The sequence below is a fragment of the Lepidochelys kempii genome, chromosome 2 (genome assembly GCF_965140265.1).
Source record: "Lepidochelys kempii isolate rLepKem1 chromosome 2, rLepKem1.hap2, whole genome shotgun sequence".
NCBI lineage: Eukaryota > Metazoa > Chordata > Testudines > Cheloniidae > Lepidochelys > Lepidochelys kempii.
The window spans coordinates 220,325,310-220,349,920 of record NC_133257.1 but is presented as its reverse complement, the minus strand read 5'-3'; the positions used below and the strand labels follow the sequence as shown (position 1 = coordinate 220,349,920).

General features: G+C 39.3%; 1 protein-coding gene across 2 annotated transcripts in view; it reads right to left on the bottom strand.

Moving 5' to 3' along the window:
- The window catches only part of COL28A1 (collagen type XXVIII alpha 1 chain), a 118,152-nt gene extending 94,068 nt beyond the window's left edge, over positions 1-24,084 (bottom strand). Inside the window, exons 1-11 of one of the 2 annotated variants that reach the window (XM_073333869.1) lie at positions 24,045-24,084; positions 22,663-22,825; positions 21,585-22,144; positions 19,179-19,199; positions 18,210-18,266; positions 16,152-16,205; positions 15,560-15,601; positions 14,722-14,748; positions 10,490-10,534; positions 5,321-5,365; positions 1,159-1,212 (exon numbers count right to left, since the gene is read on the bottom strand). In XM_073333869.1, coding sequence (XP_073189970.1) covers positions 1,159-1,212; positions 5,321-5,365; positions 10,490-10,534; positions 14,722-14,748; positions 15,560-15,601; positions 16,152-16,205; positions 18,210-18,266; positions 19,179-19,199; positions 21,585-22,144; positions 22,663-22,789 — 1,032 coding nt within the window. In that variant the 5' untranslated portion in view covers positions 22,790-22,825; positions 24,045-24,084. Of the gene's footprint in view, positions 1-1,158; positions 1,213-5,320; positions 5,366-10,489; positions 10,535-14,721; positions 14,749-15,559; positions 15,602-16,151; positions 16,206-18,209; positions 18,267-19,178; positions 19,200-21,584; positions 22,145-22,662; positions 22,826-23,911 lie in introns of both variants that reach the window. The other variant, XM_073333870.1, reaches the window with a different exon arrangement.
- Positions 24,085-24,611: the final 527 nt, after the last annotated feature.

Sequence of the window (24,611 nt, the reverse complement as noted above, 5' to 3'; positions counted from 1 at the left end):
ATACAGTTCAGAAGACGTAAATGCAATATACAATAAGATTAGCTGTTAATACTGTCCATGCGCTGTCAATGTGAAATTACAGAAAGAAGCCAAGACTTCTAGCTTTTGCAAAGCTTAAATCAGGATTAGTAGAGACATGGCTATTTTGCCAATGCATGAATAGTTTCTTTCAGAACCATCACCCTTTTTTTTTCTTGCTGAAATAATCGACTATGGGCTCCCTTAATTTTGTTTGGCATGAAAGATAGACAAAAAAGAACAAGAAAAGCATCTGTCAGGAAAGGAAAAAAATTAACAGACCAAGATTCCATAATCATTTGTATCATAAATATTTTCCACATATAAAGCTGGTCCTTTGTGTCTTCAACTGGACTTGTTGCCTCAGGAACAAAACATGAATATATCCCAAATTGCACACCCAATTCCAATGGAACCTAAAAATGGTATTTCATTCTTTAGGCTGCCCATAGTTCTGCTGTAAAATGGATAACTTTCAGGTGTTAACCTTAGCCCCTATATTTTGAAAGAGATGTTTGAGGATTTAACTGCACAACACTCATTGAAGATAATGGAAATTTTATGAGTAAAACAAATACATTTGCATAAATCAATTTGCTAATAATTTGTGAACAGGACGAATGCCTACATTCCTCTGATACTTGGACCAATGAATTCTAACTAGCTCTGGTTACAACAACTCATTATTTCTCATTATATCTTAAATAGGTCAAAGACCTTGGTCTTCATTCAGGACCAAATCCTCATCTAATGTTTTTAATGCCATTTTTCAGTCCTCAGAACACAAAAAAGCATCACATAAATACTCAACTCATTAAGAGATCTTTCGCATCTGAATATCTCATAACAGCAAAACAGAAACATATCAAACTACTTCAACAATATTCAAGTGCAAAATATTTCAGCCTAAAAAGTAATTTTGTAGCAAACTGCCTGAACGAATTTAGAACCAGAGAGCCTTGTCAGTAACGTTAAGATTTACTACCCTGATGACACTGCCCTACAGTACATCATTCTCATGCTGAGCACACCACTGTCAAGAAACTCATGACATCACAGTGATAAAACTGTAATCTAGCATTCTGCTAGAGCTTATCTTGCACACACTCCATATTCCACACAGACTGTTCTATATCTTACCTTCTTTCCTTGAATACCTTTTGGACCTGTCTCGCCTGGAGGTCCACTGATTCCCTAAACCAAGATAAATACCATAGAATTAGTTTTCTTCAAAGATACATAAGTTTCTTTTGAATGTTGTCTTGAACACAATACAGTAAAATATCTTTGGGGCTAGAGCTGTCTTTGTTATACATTTGTACAGTGCCTAGCACAACAGATCCCTGGCCTTGAAGTGCTACCATAATATACATTAATAATAATAACCAGCTCTTGCAGAAAGTAGATTTTACTTTTACATATAATTTGCATGTGTTTAATTTGGAGCTTCTTGTTCCTCTCTTTCTCCAGCTCTGGACTCTGTGATACTTCCATACTGCCCTCTATGCCTGGAATTCCCTTCCCAAGCAAGTTCACTAAGCCACCACCTTCTCTCTCCATTCAAGTCTGTAAAGAAACCACTTCTGTGAGGCCAGCTATCTACTACTGAGCTGTAGTTTATTTTGATTTTCTGAAAAACATTGCACTCTGCAAGATACTTTTAGAACCAGTTGTTACTGTGACCACAGCTGTGTTCTCAGACACAAGGAAAACAATCCTCTGACTTCTGTGAGCAGTATGTAAGATACCCAGTCTGCAGCACTTACACAAAGGTGTGGGGCATGAGTGTGTCCATATCCCAAATGGGTGGTCAGGCTGCTGGGTGCAGATTGATGAGTGACTGTGAGAAACAGCCAAAATGTGGAACTGTTATACATCCTATGCGTACAGCCCTTAAAATTCTTCTTGACACCCAAAGTAGATCTTTATCTCCATAGTCTGCTACTGGGAGTCCCAGGACCATTTGGCAGGTTGCCCATAATGGGGTTGTGAAGTGCAATTCATCGCAGCTCCCAGCAGCAGAGCTGATAACCAGATCTTTGTGTCTCTGTGTATAGGTATGTCTACACAGCAAAGGAAAACTTGTGGCTGGCCTGTGCCAGCTGATGGGCTCGTGGGGCTGTTTCATTGCGGTGTAGACTTCCGGGCTAGGTGTGTAGCCCAGGCTCTAAGACCCTGTGGGGTGAGAGGGTCCCAGAGCTTGGGCTCCAGCCCAAGCCTGGAAGCCTACACAGCAATGAAACAGCCCCACAGTCCAAGCCCCATGAGCCTGAGTCAGCTGTGACAGACCAGCTGCGGGTTTTTCTATGCTGTGTAGACATACCCTATGAGGCCTCATGGAGTTTTCCTGTGGATGGGCAGAGATATTCATGAGCAGTAAAGAGGTTTCAACCATGGAAACTGCTTTTTATTACAGTAGAAACTTTGGGAAATACTAGAAAAATGTATGCTGGTAAAAAGAAAAAGAACTGACAAGAATCCAAAATGCTCAGTTTCCCTGAGGGTACAAACATGTTCTCACAGCTATAAATCACACCAGTGCTGAAGCTGCAGTACAGGAGTGGGAAACCTATATTTATTGACCACCCAAGGAACTGACAAAACCGATCTTTTAAAGGAGGACAGGTATTTTAATAATGGTGGCTGACAATTTTATGTGAATAGTAAAGGCAGTCCCACCAAAGATTAAATCAGACGTATTTGTACCAAATTAATTTGTTTACAAAACTTGTAAAAGCCTTAATTTTGCACCCTTTGTGGCAGGCTTGGAAAAAATATCAACTTATTGTACCTCTCCCTTGCTTAATAAACCATACCAATTGCTCTACAAACCATGCAACAATACACCAGTACCCCTAAATAATCGCAAAATAATATAGTTCACAAATTATTAAAAAAAAACCATCATAACCATCACCAAAACCACAAAACAGTTAAAGTTCTAGAAGGCAAATTATCAAATCACACAACCTAGCAAAGAATCCTCCCATAGGAACAAGGGGGATAGCTAATGTTGTCTGAGTGTCTCCTTTCTGACTGAGTTGAGACTAGTTGATTTGCTCAGGTAAGGCTGGTAACAGTATGTGCGTTTGTATGTATGTAAATATATGCCTTTATTCTGTACTTCCTGGGCTTTGTCGTTCTGAGTTGGTTATTATTTGCCACTAATTTTTATGTGTTTAAATAAAAACAAATTCTACTCTATTCTGTTAATAAATGAGGGACTTATACATAAAAAAACAAAATAATTTTTAAGCCTATGAGAACACAAACATTGAAAAGAATTCCTAACAGAAGTTTTGGAAATCACATCACTCTTTTTGATGTATTTGTCTTGGTGAAAAATAGATTACCAAGAAGTGAGATGAAGAAATGCCTGTGCAGTAGAAAATGTGCAACAGGGATGGCAGGGAATCTAATAATGTAATTTTCTGTAAATGAGATAAATCACTATCCAGTTTATTGTTTGGCATGTTCCTTTTGGTCACTGAAGGGACTTTATTCTCATTTGTAATTATTTAGTTGCCATAGTTCATAGTTACAGTAAATTGCTGAACATAATGGATTAATCCTCTATTTTAACATAACATTGATCTGTTTTTATTTTCCAGCAATTTTTTGCATCAGAAGTCTTCCAAACAAATAATGTACACCATACTATACTATAATATGAATATAATATAACATAATTAATATAATATACTATAATATAAACAATTCCAACATTAGTTTTGAAACAAGGGTATCACAGAACTAAAAACTACACTGACTACTGTACATTGAAAAGAAAAAAATATTCAGTTCATTATGACTTCACCTAAAAATAACAGGGTTGTTTTCCTACTAAATTGTTCCTAAGTTATTTTTTACCAGAATTCAGAAATGGCTCAATTTGTAACAGTTAGCAGCTGGGTATTTTACAAAGGATGCATAACTGAACACACATTGCATGGAGAGTTTAGTTTCTGTAGGTAAATGGTAACTATTTGATTTGTCTCATTTTATGATAGGTCTAAATCTCTCTGATTCGTGGTGTTTCAATCTAGAAATAGTTGGGCTGGGTGCAGAAGTGGAGTGGCTCTATGCACTTTCCACAGTACCAGCATATGGAGCCACTAGGGAGACACAAACAACTTGCTGAGGTCCCCGCTATACTAAGCAAATATCTCCAGATCCCTGTCCACTCTTTCTCTGGAGAGGGACTGTGGAAGTTGCAGGGGAAGAGAGAGAGAGGGAGCTTGGAATGGGGGATTGGCAGCCATGAAGGGATTGTCCATCATCCCTTTTCAAGCAACAAGAAGCATCTTCTTATCAATGGGATGGGACCTTACTCTGACTCATCACTCTTGCTACTGAAACTCTCATATTAGTGTTTAGGATCTATCAAACCTGTGTGCTGCCTGCACTGCTATATGGGTCAGAAACCTCTTACAGATAGAAGTGGAGCGGCTAGAGACACACCATAGGCACTGTCAGTGCCAAATCCTGAGCCTAAAGTGGTTCGACTTTGTGTGAAATGCCAAAATCTCACAGAGATCTGGCCTTCCTCCAGTTGCTCATTACATTCAAAGCAGCACTGCTTGCTCTTTGGCCATGTCACCTGCTTGGACAAAAATACGCCAGCGCACCATGCTCTCAGACTCTCCATCAACGTGCAAAAGCATGCATGCCTTGACCCTACATGGCGTCACCTGTGGGGCTGCCTCAGAGATTCGTGGATTTGCAGGACTGAGCCAGATCCGGGAACTTTACTCTACAATGTCTAATATGATGCCCATCAACTGTGGTCACTGGCTGATGCAATGGGTCCTCAGTAGACTATGCACATTTGATGACGATATTGGCATTTGAGCTGCTCAACCAATTCCATCTCTCCAGCTATCATTCATCTGGGCAGTACTCTGCCCATCTTGCTAGGATATCAGGGAGGCTGCCATATATGGTCGTTGAGGGGTGAAACCTTAGACTCTAGCTATGGGATCTGGCAGTTACATAGGTGCTATGTGGTCAACCTAACAGGAGAAACATCTCCCACAGTATGTGGAAAACTCTACAGTTGAGGAGTCCAGCTGAGCCACACAGCTCTGGCTAGACTGTGTGTGAGATACATAGCAGGGGCCAGGATTTGGTCATAAATTTTTTTCTGAAATTCATAGAGTTGCCATGATTTACTTTACTTCTCAAAATGTGCAACTTTGCAGAGTTTAGCAATAAAATGGATTGTGTGATAAATACAGAACAAGGTTACAGACAACAGCATAAGTAGCTCTCTTTATTATGTAATAACTTTCAGCGCACTCACCTGTGGTCCTCGCGGTCCTTTTGGTCCAAGAGGGCCTTCTAATCCCTGTGGGGGGGGGGGGGAAAGGTAGCAATGTACACTTTATCAACCAACTGCATTTAGAACCACATATTGCTAAAGCACAGTACTGGAAATGTAGCCCAAATTGTTTTGTTCTTTATAATATACAAAAAGACCAGATTTGTTTATACCATGTCTCTATTCATGAATTTCCTCTGGATTTCATTCCCACTCCACTGTGGCTATGTCTACACTTAAAACGCTACAGCAGCACAGCTGCACCCCTGCAGCTGCACTGCTGTAGTGCTTCAGTGTAGACACTTCAGCAACTTCAGTGTAGACACTTCACTTCTCCTGTCGCTGTAGTTAATCCATCTCCACAAAAGGCGATAAAATTCTTCAATCAACCTCACGCTGCCTACAACGGGGATTAGGCTGGTATAGCTGTTTCCTCAGGGGTATGAATTTGTTGTTTTGTTTTTAGTAATTCTCTGTTTTTCCTTTGAATTGTCTCTTGATGTTTGATCAAACATCTTTATTATAAAAGATATACAAGGTGGCTTAGGGTATGTCTACAGTGCAATATAAGCCCATAGTTGAACTCAGGCTTAAGCCTAACCCTCCTTCCAACTACACACAAATCACCCTAACTCAGGGTTCAGACCAAGGACCCAGGATTCAAGTTCTATTGGTTTGCAGTGTAGATGCAGCTCGAATGGAGAAGTGCTCTCTAAGTCTGCCAATAGTATCCCTCAATCCCACAAGATAACTTTCTTTGTCCTCTGGACAGTCAAATCTTCCTACACTGCCCATGAACAAAGGGCTAGAGTGGCCACATTTTGGGAGAGAGATAAGAAGTCTGGGGTATGGGTGGTTGGACTCAGACCCACATAATGCAGTGTAGATGCTGGAGCCCCAGGGTTCAACAATTCCTAACCTGGGGTTACAAATGCATGTAGATGCTCAAGGCCTAGGTTAATGAGCCCAGGGTCTGTTAACTCAAGTTCTACTAATCTTGGGTTTATTTTGCAGTGCAGACGTACCCTCAGAAATCAATCCCTGTTGCTAGATAAGAGTTAATTGGTTGCTTAGCTGGTTGTCATCTGATACATGTCCTGAATCTCAATTTCTATTGATATATCTTATGGAAAATCTTTAACAATCCCAACAGTGATCATGTTCTCTCTGTGATACAGAGATTGAGTCTGATCTCACTTGAATAAGTTTTACACTGCCGTAACTTCAATTGACTTTAACCTTGTTACTTCAAACTATGCAACAGAAGCAGAAGCAGATGCAGACTTACAGTTTTCAATAATCATAAAAACCTTTATCTTCAAAAGTAAAAGTGCCTTTATCTTATTAGCTCACATATTTATGCTCCATAAAAAAGCATTTACTAGTTACAGCTACTGTCCAGTTCTAGTGTAATTCATAAATCTGTCTTTCTGCTGTACTAGTTTCACTAGTTATCAGAATGCACACTTACAGTGTTTAACTCCCATCAATTACAATTTGCTTCCCAAGTAAAAAGAATTTTAGACCAATTCAGATGTTCCCCTGTTTTTTTCCTCCTCATCCTCTCTTCATTCTTTTATATTTCTACATATACAGAAATCAGTGGATCTGGCTGTCCTTTCCACAGCATGTGTTGTTTTGATCTTGTAACTGTCCTGATGAATAAAGCAGTGACATCTAAAGCATTACATTCCATCAGCTATTTCCTCATCTTGAAATACAGTAATAAGATTTGTCTCAAAGAAAGACCCCCCAGATCATGTGAAATAGCAGGGGTTCAAAAATCTCTTTAAGGACAAGTGAATCAGAAGAGAATGACATCGAAGAAACAGAGGAGTTGCACATCTCACATGAAAAAAGAATACGAGTTTGGGCAACATGCAAAGTAGTAGGAGGCTACGTGAAATGTGTATTAAGATAAAAGGAAGTTGTTCAGAAACTGGCAAACAACATGAACAAAGCAGCCCAGGAGATCGGACATAAAAACCATATGCCAAGACTACAGAAAGCTAAGCAGAGTGTTCCTCTGTTATTTAATTGACAGTGATGAAAAAAACATTTGACATCTGTAAAGGATCTGTAAAGAAATTATAATAGATTAAGCATTTTAAAAAGTTACTGAACAGACCAGAGTTATAGACACCCACAGAATTACCAGCTCAATGCACATTTGAAAAAATAGATGAAGATCTGCCAACCACCTCTCAAGAATTAAAAAAAAAAATCTGTGCCTGTGGAAAATCATCAGAAATTGAACACACATAAGAGTGTCAAGAGCATAACTCCAATAATCAGAAGCAAATTTAGAAGCTGCAGTGATTGACATTGCAGTATAATAGGCAGTATTGTTGGCTGTCCAGGAGGAGGGTTTATTTTTCTTTCTTTTAATTTAATTAATTACACTGACTTCAGCAGTGCATCTGATGTTTCCCACTGCCTGAAAGTTGGGTTTCCCTAAATGCAAATTAGACTAGAATATAGACAATAGCTCAAAATGCAGAAAACTTGTCTTGATTTGAAATCGGAACTGTTTCTAACCATTTATCCATATTCTCAGTGTAGGTTTGATTCTACACACACTTACCACCATGATTTGTTTCATTCTAGTGGTGGCTTTGCTATATCTTCATATAATTTTGCAAATGTGCATCAAATCATTGTGGCTACTCATGGTAGCAAGCACTATACCCAGTGGTTAATCCCTGCAGGATCCGGCCCTCACATGCCTGGATACATATAATGTCTTGAACTTTTGAATCTACAGTACTTAAAAGTATGTCCTAGCTGCCAACGGAAATGTTTCACAAACATCTGCTTTGTTAACTTACATCAAATGACTGCTTTATAGGCACTAAAAAACTTTCCAGTTTTGCCTCTGATAAGGTGTACATATTACAGAGACTAATACCGAAGAAAAATTGTAAATATTTTGGTAATATGATGTCATTACAAAGCTAATTGATACCTCTTAAGAGTGACCACTATTCCTTTTATGTCAATTGATTTTAAATTGCTTATATAAAAGTCTAATCCATTTCAACCTAATCATAATGCATGTTTATATAGAAAGGGCTAGGCTGTATTGTCTTTCCCATGGGCCTGATTCAAAATCAATAAAGTTAACAGGATGATTGCTATTGTCTTCAGTGGGGTTTTGCTCAGGCCCTAAATCCATCTGTAATTCCCTTTACAGTATATATTCAAAAATAGGGACAGAATATATACAGTGTGTGTATGTGTATAATTCGGGGCTGTGCATAAATTAGGTAAAGTATGGCAGGGGTCCTTAATTTTGCATGTTTGTTTCAGTGTTACAAAGTGTTACAAGGGGTAGGTGAGTCTTGAAAATCACCAAAAAATGTGTAATGGAATTTATGGACAGCGCCTTATAGATAGGGCTGGTAGCAGTTTGTATTATGGTTGCTGAACACTAGAAATTATAATTTTCAGTTCCTTATAATTTTGCCAGACTCTAACTGTTTGGGCTGAATTTTTTCATGCTGGATATCTGCCTCAAGCAGTTCAGCTCTCTCTGAGAATGAGGCTAGGAGAAAATATATTACTTTGCCCATGTTAAAAAGCTCTGGTAACCTTTTCTTTGAAAAGTTCTAGCACTCCCATTGTTTGGAGCAGGGATATAACATTTGCAAGGGGGAGGGATTTGTATCAGAGATGTGTCTTTTCTCACCTCAAGGAAAATCCAGTCATCATTTGGCCAAATTGTAAACCGCTGAAAAATTGTGGTTCGCACATGCTTAGTAAAGACTTCTTTGATTTTGGCAGCTAAAATCTCTGAAGATTTTGTCCACACTGGGTATGATCTAGCCCAGGGCTGGGCAGGACTTTCCCAGCAATTGCAACTTAGGGCCGTTGTAGCCTGTGCCAGGGCCAGGCACTGGAATTGAAACCAGAGAGACTCTCTCCCTGTGCTGCTTGCTGGGCTCAGGCAGCATGGAGGAAGAGCTGCTTACTTTGAATTCAGAGGGGACAAAAGACAACGTATGGAAGTGTGGTCGGAGGTAGATTGGGACAAGAAATGTGGGGGTGGAATTGGGACTGGAGGCTGGGAGCAAGTTGGCGATTGGGATGGAGGGCAGACTGGACTGGGAAGGAAGTGGTAGGGGTGATGCATTGGAAGCCTGTGGGAAGACTGAAATCAAATATAAGATGGGGGTAGGACACTTGAACTGGGAACCATGGGGCAGCAGGAATGGAGGTGGGGGGAGAACTGGGAGAACAAGGAGCCAGGAGGTGGGGGGAGAACTGGGACTTTCCAGGCAGACAGACTGGGCCTAGGAGCTGGAATGGGATGGGCAGTGAGACTGTACAAGGGAAGGAAGACTGGGACTGGGAACTTGTGTGACTGGAGAATGTGTGTGAAGGGAAGAGGGACAGAGAAATCAGACAAGGAGCCAGGAGTGGGCAACAGAACTGTGTGGACAAAAAGGCTGAGACTGGGATGAAAAATCTGAGCAGTGGAGACTGGGACACACTAGGTGAGGAGACTGGGAGTAAGAGGAGGAGCTGGGGTGAGGCATAGCTGGGACTCTGACAGGGACAAGTTGGAGGAATAGGGTAGAAAGAGTCAAGCTTATGGGGAACAGCCAGCAGGGTCCAGAGTCTGGAATGGAACCCAAGAGTCTCATCATTCCTCTGCCAACAGCAAATATCTTCAAAACCCATAGGCAAACTGTCTCATCCCTCTCGAGTGCTGGTCCACATAGCGGATGACTACCTACTACCACCTTCACTTTACCTTACTCCATTAGGTCAAGTGGCAGAGGTTTGTGAGGTGGATCTAAGGGTTCAAGCCCTGCTGGCAACCCATGCAGGTTCCAAAATGATGCCACATGATGGAATTTCTGGGGTTTTAGTTTGCTTTTAGAAAAACTAAGAAATTACACACAAAAATACTGTTTTAAAATAACATTATTAAGGTTTCAAAGTCAAGCTGTCAAAAGTTAGGAAATTCCAGATTTAAGGGTGCCCGTGCAACCCCAATTCAGCCACCCTGTGAGTATATGCATAATGATACATTCTTTAATCACATGATCCCCACCTGCCTCATTCAGTGCACAGGTTGATGGTACTTATATATGTGCTCCACAATTAACACCATAGACAACATTTTAATTAAAAAGTTGTACTTACTCTGTCCCCTTTTAATCCTGGTGTCCCACATTCTCCTCTTTCACCCTATACAAATTTTAAAATTTTATAATTGAAGAAGATTTTTTGATTAAATAAAATGCATTATATGAGTTTTGGTATTTTCTGAAGACACGTAAGCACTATAATTATATCAAGTTCTGCAGACGGTCAGTTCTACTCAGCATATCTAAATTTCTCTTCCTAAGACTATACATAACATAACAAGTCAAGATATACCACATCTACCACTTCCCCCCTATCCATAAGTCATGTTACTCTGTCAAAGGAAGCTATTAGGTTTGGTTTTGTCATGTTTTTTCTTGACAAAACCATGCTGACTTGTCAACATAAGAGACAGGGGTGCATCTCAGGGTCCATGGGTAAGATTTCCCAGTGACAACAGACCTGCTCCCTTAAACACCCCACTGACTCCTTGGCCCATAACTGCACAGGAGCAAGGACCCACTGAAACCCAGACAGAAGATGACACAGATGGTATAAAATAAGGGACAGATGTGATAACCTTTTACTCCTGTGGACAACAGGGGCACCCATTTTAAGACTGCCCCTACATGGAGTGTAAGTTCAGGCAGGTCTGGACTGGCAAGAATAGGGCCCACAGGAAAAGTCCAGAGAAACTCACAATCCCAGTGGAAGTAGAAGGCCAACAGACTCTGGGGTGTGACCAGACATTTATCTGAGAACAGGTAGCCGAGGTGACAGGGAAACCCAAGAAGGGAAAAATCCCTATTAAATGTATCCAAGGCAATGTTCTATTGGGTATCCCACTAAGACAATAAGATTTTTGATGGGCTCCAAGACCAGATGAAGGTATGAATCTCTGCAGACCTAACCTACCCCGTAATATTAGGCTGAGACTGGTCATATTTCCCTGAGCTCTTGTAGAAGCTTCCCTTAGCCCAGGAACTCAAGGAAGATACCTCAGAAGAGGTATTAGGCATCCTGTTCCCCTTTAAGAACCCTGACCTTCTTACCTGCTGACCCAAGGAAAGAAAATCTTGGAATGAAAAATTGGTAGCGGGGAGAGAGTGGAGGGAGGAGGCAGAGGTGGTCCCTTCCATGGCCATAATAGGGACCACAGATGCCAGATCTGATACCACTGACGATGATGACCCCAGAGAAGGACCATCCAGGAGACAAAATATACCACCGCTGCTGCAAATGGATCCAGAGAAGTTAACTGGATTCTCGGAGTTTCAAGTGGAGCAAAGGAACGATGAGACCTTGAGCTGAGCCTTCAAACAGGTATCCATGGCGGACGACAAAGAGGTAGACCCCCTAAAGGCCAGCAGTATCCACACTTTGCCCTCAAGGAGGACTTATTATACCATGTAAACCAAGACAAGTAGACACAAGATACGGATGCAACTGTTAGTACCTCAGATACATCACCGTGAGTTGCTGCACCTGACACATGCAACCCCATGTGCAGGGCATCTTGGGAAAGACAAAACGCAGTCTAGGATCCTGGCCCGGTACTTGTGGCCAGTAGTCTTCAAGGAAGTTGAGAATTTCTGCACCTCCTATCCTGAATGTCAACTGACAGTCCCCAAGGGAATCCCGAGAGCCCCACTAGTATCTCTCCGCTTGGTGGAGACCACCTTTGAAAGAGCGGGAATCGACCTTATAGGTCCCCTAGAAAAGAGCACCTCAGGGCATCAGCACATACTTGTCATCGTGGACTATGCCACCAGGTACCCATAGGCCATACCACTATGTTCTACAGATGCTAAGACTATCACCAAGGAGCTGCTGAAGATCTTCACATGGCTCGGGTTTCCCAAAGAGGTCCTGACAGGCCAGAGGACAAATTTCATGTCCCAGCTGATGAAGAAAGTATGGAAACTCTTAAAAGACAAGGCCCTGTGGATATCCATGTACCACCCTCATATAGATGGCCTAACAGATAGGTTCAGCCAGACACTTAAGAGGGTGCTCAAGAAGTTCATTGCCCAGGACCCCAGGCACTGGCAATTATTTGCAGCCTTACTTTTTACCATCAGAGAGGTGCCCCAAGCTTCCACAGAGTTTTCACCCTGCAAATTGATATATGGACAACAACTGATGGGCATATATTCAACCTGGTATGGAAAACCTGAGAAAGACAAACACTGAGAGCTGAAAATGTCAGAGATTGGAGGCTATATGGGTGTATGCTAGAACAACACAAAGTATAACAAAGGGGCATGGATGCATATCTTTCAACTGGGCGACCGAGTCCTGTTGCTTCTTCCAAGCTCAGAATCACAGCAAATGGCCTAGTGGCAAGACCCTCATGAGGTGATAAAGAAAGTGGAAACTGTGGAATACTTGATCAGACAACCAGGAAAAAAAAGGAACAACAAATCTACCACGTAAATGTATTGAAGCCCTGGAAAGGCAGGGAAAATGTTTTTATCACACCAAACCCTGAAAACTGAAACTAGGACCCCAAAGTAAAGACTGCCTAAAAGAAGGTTCAGTGATCCTCGGGGAAAAAATTAAATGATAAGCAAAGGGAGAAGGCACTCCAGCTGCTGGCCGCTTTCCCATAGGTATTCTCAGCCCTACCCGGGAAGACGTTCCGAACACAACACCATATTAATACAGAACCTGGTAAGGTAATACAAGAAGGGCTCTGACCGATCCCCAACAAGTTGAGGGGGCCACTGAGAAAGAGATCAGGACCATGCTGGAACTCAGGGTGATAGAAGAGTTCCAGAGTAACTGAAGCAATCCTATTCTGCTTGTGCCAAAGCCCGATAGCTCACTACATTTCTGCATAGATTTCAGGAAGGTGAACACAATTTCTAAATTTGATGGCTATCCCATGCCCTGAGTGGATGCTCTTAGACCAACTGGGAGAAGCCCAATATATCACCGCTTTAGATTTGACAGAGGGGTACTGGCAGATCCCCTTAACACCAGAGTGTCTGTAGAAAACAGCCTTTTCTACACTGCTAGGTCTATTCCATTTTAAGACCATGCCCTTCAGGTTACACAGAGCAATGGCCACCTTTCAACATTTGATGAACCAATGCTCCAACAACACAGCCAATATGTGGTGGCATACTTGATGACATAGTTATCTACAGCAAAGGTTGGGACTCCCATTTGGACAAGGTAGCCACTGTCCTCTGATCACTGAGAGAAGCCAGATTAACAGCAAACCCTACTAGATGTGCTATAAGGAAGGAAGAAGCCTGGAACATAGAGTCAGTGGAAGACATGTCTGCCCCTTGGTGGACAAGGTTCATGTCTTATAGGCATACAAGACCCCCATGACCAAAAAGCAGAGATAGGGCTAGGGCAGTCCTTTCTCAATATGTCAATGGAGAAGAATGCCCGGTAGTATATATCAGCTGGAAACTCTTCCCCTGGGAGAAAGCATACTCAGTGATAGAAAAAGAGTGCTTGGCTGTCAAATAGGCAATAGCGGGCCTATGGTACTACCTCCTAGGAAGCAGATTCACGCTAGTTATGGACCATATGCATCTGTGCTGCCAACATGTGATGAAGCAAACAAACCCAAGGATCATGAGGTGGTACCTGTCACTACAGCCTTATGCCTTTTGGATACAACACCGGGTGGGAAGGTTGCGCTGTAATGCTGATTTTCCATTCAGGGAAGGCGCATATTTCAGCCAAGGCAGGGCCTCAGCCTTGCAGGGGAGGACCTGTAATAGGGTCTACAAACCCCATACTGAGCAGAGGCAAAAGGGGGAGAGGAGTCTCTCCTACCTACAGGCAAGCAGCCTGACCACATCCCCACGCAGCTGCCACAACTGCCAATCATGGAGGCAGGCACCTACAGCTGCAACCAATGGGGAAACAAGGCCTGCTATAAAAGGAGAGAGCTCAGAGAAGTAAGGGAGGCAGAAATGCCTGGGGAAGTGAAGAAACACAGCCAAAAGGGACTGAAGCAATGAAAGGCCAGGAGACAAGAACTGTCCTAACCCGGGGCTAACCAAAGAAAGCCAGTCAGAGGGCAGCAGAGACCCCCCCGAAAGATCACATCAAAGACCAGTGATGGCCCCAATCCTCCAAACACACACATGATTAACTTTACTGACATGAATAGTCCTACTGATTTCAGTGGAACTGCTCATGGTAGTAACATTTATATGTGCATATGTGTTTGTAGGGACTTAAGACAGAACCTTCTGCTGAGACTCCCCTGTGCATTTTCATCAAGTGACTATCCGGCCTTAGCCTCTCCAAAAAGATCTTACCTTTTCTCCCTTGTTGCCAGGATCCCCCTATTTAAAAAACAAATAGATTAAGAAAATAAAGTGAAGATACAGCACATACTTAGATTATGAACAAGAAAAATATAGATAATATTGTCAAGTATAATGAAGTTTAATTATAGTTGTAAGAAAGTCCATTTAAGTTGTCATCTTCTGTAGACTTCAAGAAATGGTGTTGTCCCCCTCCATACACTCCCTTCCCCCCATAAGAGTAGATAGACAAATATGTCCTTTACCAGAAAAAATTTCTACTGCATTCCTAGCAAATATAATCTCTACCCTAGACTGATTTTCAAATTAGATTGAATTATTGCATTACTGTCAAGTTTATTGACTGTGAATCTTCAAGAGTTCAAACTAAGGGAATACCGGATGAGGGACCTATTCATGGCAACTATACAGACGAGATCTTTATTATGAGAACTTCAATTCTCCCTTGCAGATGAGTATAATGCTGGTCACTTCAATACACTGTCACTTCAAAAGTTCCTGTTATCACAAGGGCCACATCTTAGGAAAGGAAATAAGCAAATGCTTAGCTTAAACAGGTGCTTAAGGAAAGTGCTTTCCTGAATACAGATGCTTTTCTGAAGCAGGAGCTAGTTCAGATATGTATTATAAATGATAATATGAAACATCTGCATAAAAATTTGAAATCTAGGACCAGATTCTCAGCTAGTGTAAATCAACATAGCTCTCTTCAAGTCACTGGAGCTATGCCAGTTTATACCAGGTAACGATCTGGCCCTAGCTTTCTAAATTATGATACAGTATTCTCAAGAATAGATCTTAATAAGGAAATACTAATTCATCTACATACCTCTTCACCTTTTTCTCCACTTTCTCCTTTTTGAGACTCACCCTGTCAAGAACAATGGAGCCCAATCAAAATATGCAGCACTGTTTTACCAAACATTACCAAATTAGAACCAAGATATACTGACTGAAAATCAACACCAATTTTAACTTAAAGGGCTCCAACTTCTCTTCTACAATAAAGCATATACAGTGCAAAACTTTGATAACATAGAAATCTAAAGCACAGTTATTAGATGCCTGGGATCTTAGGCCCCAATCCTGCAAACTGTTCCTAATAAACAGCCCGGAGGCCACATAGAGCTTCATTGACTTTCATACAGCTCCACAAAGGTGCAGGGGTCTGCTTGCAGAGAAGAGCTTGAAGAACTGGCTTTTTAATTTGTTCAGTCTGATAAGGATTTAGATTCAAATACTATCCTTGTATGCAGCTCTGATAGATTTCAACAGGATCCTTTGAGGGCAGAATTCCATGCTTGAAGATTGATTTATGGCATATTGTACTATACCTTTTCTCTGCTTTCCTCATTTGCATAGTTTGAATAAAACTAGAAGAAATTGGCATTAATTTTAAAGAGAAAACTCTGTCAATTTACCTTGTCTCCTTTTGGTCCTTGCTCACCTTTATCCCCTCTACTACCAAGTCCTCCCTTAAATAAAACAGGAAAATATTATGAACATCATAATGATATGTTTCTGGTTTCTTTAAAACTGTACCAGGAAGGAAGGCAACAATGGCGATGGCAAAGGTTTAGGCAAAAGTTCTACAGTGAAGCAGAGAGAGAAAGAGAAGGAGCTTGGACAGGCATAAGACTGTTTTCATTAGTCTGAAAAAGTTCCTTGCTCAGTATTAGAAAACATGACTCTAGCAGGGATTCTTTACCCATGCCCAGTGTAAATATGTTTTCCATCTTCAACATTAGCAAAATAGAATCCTAGTAAACCTCATGAACTAAGGTGCAACAGAAAATATAACACACTTCCTCGCTGCTACCTTTTGGAGACATTCCAGTCATTTTTGACTAGTATTGTCACATAAAGAATAGGAATTGATTTAGCCCATATAGTTGTCTCTGCTCTGTTTTAAAGAACAGATTAATGCCAACATTCTGCAGCTCTAAGGCCAAGAATTCTTCCCAACACCTTCCTGGTCCATGAGACCAAGTGTGATGTGGTTTGTGCAAAGGGGTGGGCTGGAAAAGGAAGCAGAGGTCCTGGGATTCTTGTTACATACCGTATTGTGATCTAATAATTTTGGACAAAATAACTTAAATGTCTTAGACGTTAAATTCTGATTAGAGACTACTAAAAAGTGGAGGAAGGCTCATTTCTGGACTTGTGTTACCCAGCAGTATGGGATGGTAGGCCTGCCACAATATTGTGGTTCCACCAGGCCCTGGCCAGTTGGTCCAGTGGATGAGGTATGGTGTAGACTATGAGATTGTCTAGGTAAAGAAATAAGTTAAAGCAGTGCTAACCGGCACTTTTCACAAGTTGGACATGAAAACCCTAGTGTCCTAGACAACATTCTTTCTCATTCATTATAAACAAACAGGTTTTAACGTTTCAGGCTGTGAAATAGATATTGCTAGACATCTACTGCCTGTTTTGTTAGCCTAAACAGTCACTGCATTCCCAATATCCAACTAATTCGTTTAGAAAGTACTTTCTGGTCAGCTTAGAAACAAAAATCAAATTCTATTAACTAGAATTGCTCCAGGTCTAGATTTGATTCTATAAGCTAGAATTGCTCGAACTCTAGATTTGCTTCTGTTCCATAAAGTACTTAAAATGCATGATTAAAAGCTACATAAATATTGTATTTGGAAAACTGAACTGGTTCTTAGTTGTACAGAATACCTTGACAAACCCAAGCATCATCTTTTTGTAGGCTGAATATATCTTTAAGTGCCTCATCATCTGACTGACACGGCATCTGGCTAAGATTAGCCAGAAGAGCTATAATATTATGCTGTGACTTTACAGCTGATCACTCAGAATACAACATTAAGATTTTCCAAGTCACTCAGACACCAACTGTATCTGTTAGCCATGGAGAAGCCAGCTACCACAGAAAGATGGAATAAGAGACAGAGATCTTTGCCTGAGCAGCAACGCTCATCTCTGACTTTGGATTCAAATTGCCCCAAAGCCTGACCTGCTCAGATTCAGACTTTTGGCTTGTACCCATTTCTATGCTGAATCTTTGCGATGTCCTTCTAAGGAGATAGGCTGTGGGCGTTTATAGCACAGAGGCCCTAACAGCCTTCCATCACAACTAGGGTTTCTTGATTTGTGCTTCAAAATCAGGTACCAGTTTAACCAAGCTAGTTTATTAAACCATAATTAGGGTTTCTTACTTCTAATTTCTGCTTAGTATATGGGTTCATGTTTTTTTTAAAAACATCACTAAGAAGATTCTCTGTTTGGAGGTTTCAGGTCTTCATTAGGGTATATAAAATCCATAATTTCAGAAACCATAGAAACAAAATTAAACATTTACATTACAGCATACGGAAGGCTGAGATCTTGCTTTCATACATACTGTAACCATTTTAAAAGACTGTTCTGGCAAACATCGATAATGTTCAGCCTTGACCTCTGATTAGAATTCATATTTCTGAAGCTTCCTAACAAAAAATATATATACTTACAGAAGGGCCGGGTGGTCCCTGGTCTCCTTTTTGACACTCACAGGACTTCCGCTCACACTAAAGGGTTAATACAATATTTTAGAAAAATATTCAGGTTTAGAATTTCAAATTTTAGAAGCACTTTTAAATCAGTATTTTTGGCTAGGACATGAGCTAGCTGAAGCAAAACAGTCAAGTAGTCAGAAAATAAATGATCTTATAAAATGTGCCTTCCTGTAACAAACCATACACCACTTCTACATTGCACAATCTCCATTAAAATAATCCCTTAAATCTGTTCCATCTCAGTCTTTGTTTTGCACATACTGTATTACAAATATTTTGAAAAATGTTTTTCTTAATAGCCAAATCTGTTATACAATATCAACACTTCAGGTAGTGGATACATAGCATGTAATGTTACCCACTAGTTTTGGACATGAATCTCAATTTTGAGCCAAGTAGACTGCCACATTTTAATGAGACAGGCAAGTAACTTATACCTGGAGTAGCCCCAATATCCTTTCAAAGGGAAAGTTTCTTAAGTTGAAAAACTGAATATCGCCCACTAATGAGCAGTGTTTGGGGATTTATGGTGAGAAGGCCTGGAAGGAATGGATGAGAGTTAATATAAAAGTCACCATATTTCTATACAAATAATAGGGCCAGATTTTGTCACCCTTATTTACATTGGATAGTACCTTACTCCTCAAGTAGTCCCATCCATCCCAATGATTCTGCTTAAGGAGTATTACTCAGTGTAAGTAAAGGTAGAAGAATCTGGCCCAACAATTAATATCAATAACCATCTGATTTCTGACACTCTGGTTTTTAAGAAAATTCTTCTTCTGTTCTGTGAGGAGATAAAAACATAGCACTACTACAGTTGTATTCAGATATCAGTAGTGAAGGAAATGGCACAGCCTTGATGTGCTGATTAAAACATGTTACACTGATATGCTGATAGTACTCAAATCTTGTAACACTTACCCGCTTGTTAAATAAGGCAACCTGGGAAGGAAAAAGAAGAAAAATATATTCTCTTGTAAAATATACCAGTTTATTAATTTAACTAAGATGTTTCCTATAAAATATACTGTTTCCAAATACCATTCCAAGAATGGTAAATTAAGTGAATGGTTTCAACCTTTAAGTGTGCAATTCTTACACCTGTGAACCCTTAGTAGGCCTACTCATGCCATATTCACTGAGAGACATGTAGCATCATAGAAATATATCCTGACACTTTCTTAAATTCCAAAAGCAGATGAATTACCAGTGTTTTCCTGTGTAGCTTCTCTTACGGTATGTCTGACATTGCAGCTGAGAGCACGCTTGACAGCACAGATACACAGGCACACGCTAGCTCTGCACAAGCTAGTGTACTATGCCAGCCCCCAAAACCATGTTTTCTAGGGGGCCATCAAAGATCTCATATTTCTTTGCTTACATTTCCTTAAATCACAATGACTCTGATCCTAGCCACCCTTTAGAGGTAGTTACTCATATCCAGCAGGAGGAGAATAGGTCCCACAGAATGAGTGGAAGAGGGTTGGAACTTTCAGCTGCATATACTGGTGCCTAGGAATATGTACTGAAACAATGTGTATAATGCAGCACCAGTCAGGAAGATACCACCAATGGGCCACCAATGCTAGTATGTAACATCTAGTCAGAATCTTTACCTTGGAAAAGTAGGAAAGATAAGAAGGACAAAGAGTCAAAATGTGAATAGTTAAACCTGACATCTTGGCTCATTGCACAATGTATGAAGAGATCATAAAAATGCATCAGTTTATAGAGAGCTACTCCAGATTTATACCAGTGTAACTCGGAGAAGAATTTGGCCTATTACCTATTGATTAAAATATACAATATAGTGGATTTGATTTTAAAATGTTTGTTCTATAAATATGTATTCCTTTTTAGAGGCAAAAGACATCTATCTAACACATGGCAAGACATAAATTAGTAAAACTCTTACAGTTGTCTTTTACCAATTGCCATCAGTGCCTGAGAAGTCTCCAGATGTTTCCTTAATTGCATAGCTTATCCATGTACTTTTACACATATGTGATACCTAGTCACTATATCTGGTTTTAAAACTTTCCAAACTAGTTTTAACATGCTTTTAGAGTGACTTAGTGAAATGTAAACATTAAGAAAACCCTTACAATATTTCTTCTCGTGTAGTTACTGAAAAGCTAATTTAATTCTAAACATGTTTTCACCTTATCTTAGCTTATTATGTACAGCCTCTTATCCTACAAGAAAATACTTTCTGTAGCCTTGAAAAGAAGTGCCACAATAGCCTATCCAAACTCTTTGACTATTCCACAGAGCTCACAAGTCAGTGCCACTGATTTCAGCCCCTACCAACTTCATAGCTGTGCTGGTATTTACTGTCAGCTATGAAAACAGTTTTGGACATACTGCTTACTGTATGTGTGCACGACATTGGATTTTTTAGTGTGTTTTCTAAATGAGAACAGTAGGAGACTTACACTTATTTTAAGTTGTGATCCAGTGCCCACTGAAGTCAGTAAAAATGTTCCATTGTCTTCAATGGGCAATGGATCAGGCCCTTAGCATGTGCTTGTGAATAATCTCATTCATTTCAATAGAATTACAAACAATACATAAAGTTATGTATGTATATAAGTCTTTGCAGCATCAGGGTCTTAGTCTCCATACTTTTGTGTGTGACTTTGTATAATTAGATCAAAATCAAAATGTTGATTAACCTGATGTCAAAATTACCAGTAACTTAACATAAAAATTACAGGACTGGGGCCTTAGCATGCAAGCATTTTGGAGTACAAGGCTATTTTGGCAGCACAGATAGATCTGCAAGGATGGTGTAAGATTTTGGTGATCTAAGTACAGCACAATTCCTTGAAAACTAGGAGGCACACTGTAATTATGAGTAACTATCCCCGAAATTATACTGAGGGATGGCACAAAATTCTGCCTTGCCCAAAATGTAGTTTGACTGAAGGCTGGGCCTGTGAATTGAACTGGATTCATGCTGCCTCAGATCTTTTTCGCAGCTGAACCACTCCACCTATTCCTGCAGCATTGCTTAATCTTAAATATTCAAAAGTCATCATGAGACAGGTCCTAAAAAATCATCAGATTGTTTTAAAAATCATTTGATTAAAAAAAATTGGCTTTTTTATTTGTTGCTTGGTTTTTGAACTTTTCAGGTACGCTCATGTAATGTCTTCAATCTTTTCTCTGCAACCAGGAGGGCTAGAAACTTAAGAAGGAAAATAAGACTGTACCTTAGGTGTCTATGTGTCTATATCATGTCTAATATGTGTCTATATCATCATCAACAACAAACTCTGCCACTAATAAAAGAGAAGAGAAATGTAAACATTCACAGTTACTTACCAATTGCTCTTTTATTTTCACTGAGAGATTAGGATCATTTAGGATTAGAACAGGTTCACTAGGAGAATTCCCAGATATCAAATGTAGGTTTGATTTATTGGCCTTTTTACTAGACAGTCCAATGGTAATGAATGATATTCCAAGATCTCTGGCTGCTGCAGATATCCCCTGGACATCAGGACTCTTTGGATGGTCAATACCATCAGTCATCAACAAAGCCACTTTTACACTTCCCTTACGACCTTCAGTTTTAAACAGTTGAGTGACATTGGAAATTGCATAATAGGAGTAGGTGCCATGCCCAATATAGTTCATATTCATGACTTCTTGCTTAAAGTTATTCAGGTCTTTCCAGGCTACAAAGGGATGATCAATTTTGACTGTACTGCTGAACTGCATGATTGCCAGTTTGACATCATACTTCCGGAATTTAACTGGTTTCATTAGGAAAACTTTGTCACTTAAGTTGTAAACAAAATCTTTCTGCTCACTGAACAATGCATTTTTTGCACTTTCAGAACTGTCCAAGATAAAGACCATGTCAATGAAGCACACACAATCTGTAATGGAACAAAAAAGTTACAATAATAATTCTATTTTAAGGGTATATACCTGCTTCCAAGGTTTTAACTTAAGGAAGCCACTGCAACATTCCCAAATCTCCCCCATCATTTTTTTTTCTTTTAGGAGGTAGGGACAAATTCTGCTCTATAGTACTTCATTAGCCCAATATTTCAGGTTTAGGTCACACTTACATCACAGATTATTTTTGTCATATTAATATTACATTAAAATATAAATTTTCTGACAGCAAATTCAATATGAAAAACTGTTGTTCAATTTCTCATAATGTATATAATTCAGAAGTGATATATGTTTAGATGAAAACAATAGATCACATTACAATACAATGTAGATGTGAAATGTGCTGCTATATATTCCAGGACTCATTAGCAAAACAAACCAAAAAAAAACCCAAACAAAAAATAATCCCACACATTTCCTTGGAAATTATCCTGGAAAACTTCTAGGAAACATTTTATACAGCCTATTGCAATTTCTAAGAAAAAGGTTTTACCCTGAAAATCATCTTTTCTTGCAAGAGGATTTGGCTTTTGTCCCTTCTTTCTGTTTTGTCCATAGGCTACACGATCTGTTGTGACAGCCAAAAATAAAAGGCAAAAGGCAAAATGTTTTTTCCACATAGTTACTGTGATCCAAAATCAGATGACTTACTACTCCTATTAATAGAAAACAAAATATCTATTAATGCTTAAATAATAAAATTGATAGACACATATTGTATATGTAGAACAAAATTTTGTATTAAGCATCTTTCAGTTTCTAGGTACAGTATCTCAGAAAGATTTACCAAAGAAGAAGTTAAAACAAAATAATTCTGTGCCCAAGTAGGAAAACACAGCAGCCACTGCAGTGTCAGCTATAGCTCACACATCTTTGGACATTATATTCTGTTTTACTGAGAAAAAACATGTGGGATAGGACAAACAAAATGTTCCCTACTCTTTGTAAAAATATTCACTGCTATCTTTAACTTTCATTTGGACATCCAACTGAGATGGGTAGTAGGGACCTCAGTTAATATATAATTATCATCCCATTTAAATGATAATAACAGAAACATTACAGAAAACATTGATTATGTGTTTGCTTCTGCAAATCCACAAGTCCACTTGCTTAACAATACACAGGAACTTCTTTTTCATGTCTTTAAATTGCACTTTTACACACAGATATATTAAAAAGATGTTAAAAGTCCACTATATAATTCTCTTTTTTTTTATAAAGGCAATAGTTTACTAGTGAAATTCTACAACTTAATATTTGATCACTTCTTTCTAAAAGGATGGATATAAAGCTGTTTATAAAAATACCATTATGGGATCGTATCTATGATATATGATGGTAAACTGAATATATCATTAAAAAATTTCCTTCAGTCAGTGTAACTAATTTCCATAGTGCACTGATAGCTATTAAACCTGAATTACAAAAAATGTCTACAATTTAGAGCAATTCATGTTAAACATCATTAACACTAAAGATTACTTGCTAGTACATAATTGTATAATAAAAGTCCTAGTTAAATATTGTTTTTAACTCCATTCAGTACCTACACATTTAAAATCATTAATGTACTCTTCTGAGAAGATAAAAGGGAAAATGCACAAAACAAAACGATAACAGAATGACTAGAATTATAATAAGCAAGTAAGCTTCACAATCAGTTTTACACAGTTTCTGTTCAGGTCTTAGATGATTTTATTTTAATGTGATAAAAGTGTTCTAAACTGTTTATGACTTACCTTATAAATCATGCAAACAGCAAGTCGGGTATTAAAAAAACTGTACATAAATGTGACTGAAAAATACATTTCTGTTTAATAAAATAAGGCAATTTGTAAATAAATAGTCCGTCCGGTTGTAAGTAAGGGTTACCTTGCATCTGGATCTTTCATGATCCTTTATTCATGTTTTGTTTGTCAAAACTGAATCCAGAGTGGCCAGGCATTCAGCCAGCATTACAGATCTGAGTGGGAGTTTAAAGGGACACAGTCCTATGAACATGTTAATGCCTTACAAGTTATTTGAAGAACAGTTTGAGTGTTTTTTGTTTTCCATAACTGAAGTTTTATATAGAAATACTAATGATCAATTACCTGTAATAATAATGGTCAGTTATCTGTATCTGTAACTGTATGTCTTTTTCTGCTATGTCTCTCCCCTTCTCTTTGCTGATGTATGGAAAAGCACCTGTTGTAAGTACCAGGTAGAATAGAGCCCCAAAACAATAAAATTTTATGTTCCATAATATCTTGCATAAAAATTGTATCCAATATTATGTTACAGAGAAAAAATAGACAATTCTAGTATTAAATAAAAAACAACCGAGGAAGAGAGATATTACAGATGCATAGCTTTTAAGGCCAGAAGATATCATTCTGATTAATTAGCATGACCTCCTGTACAAACAAGTTATGGAGTTTCACCGGTATTTTCTGCAGA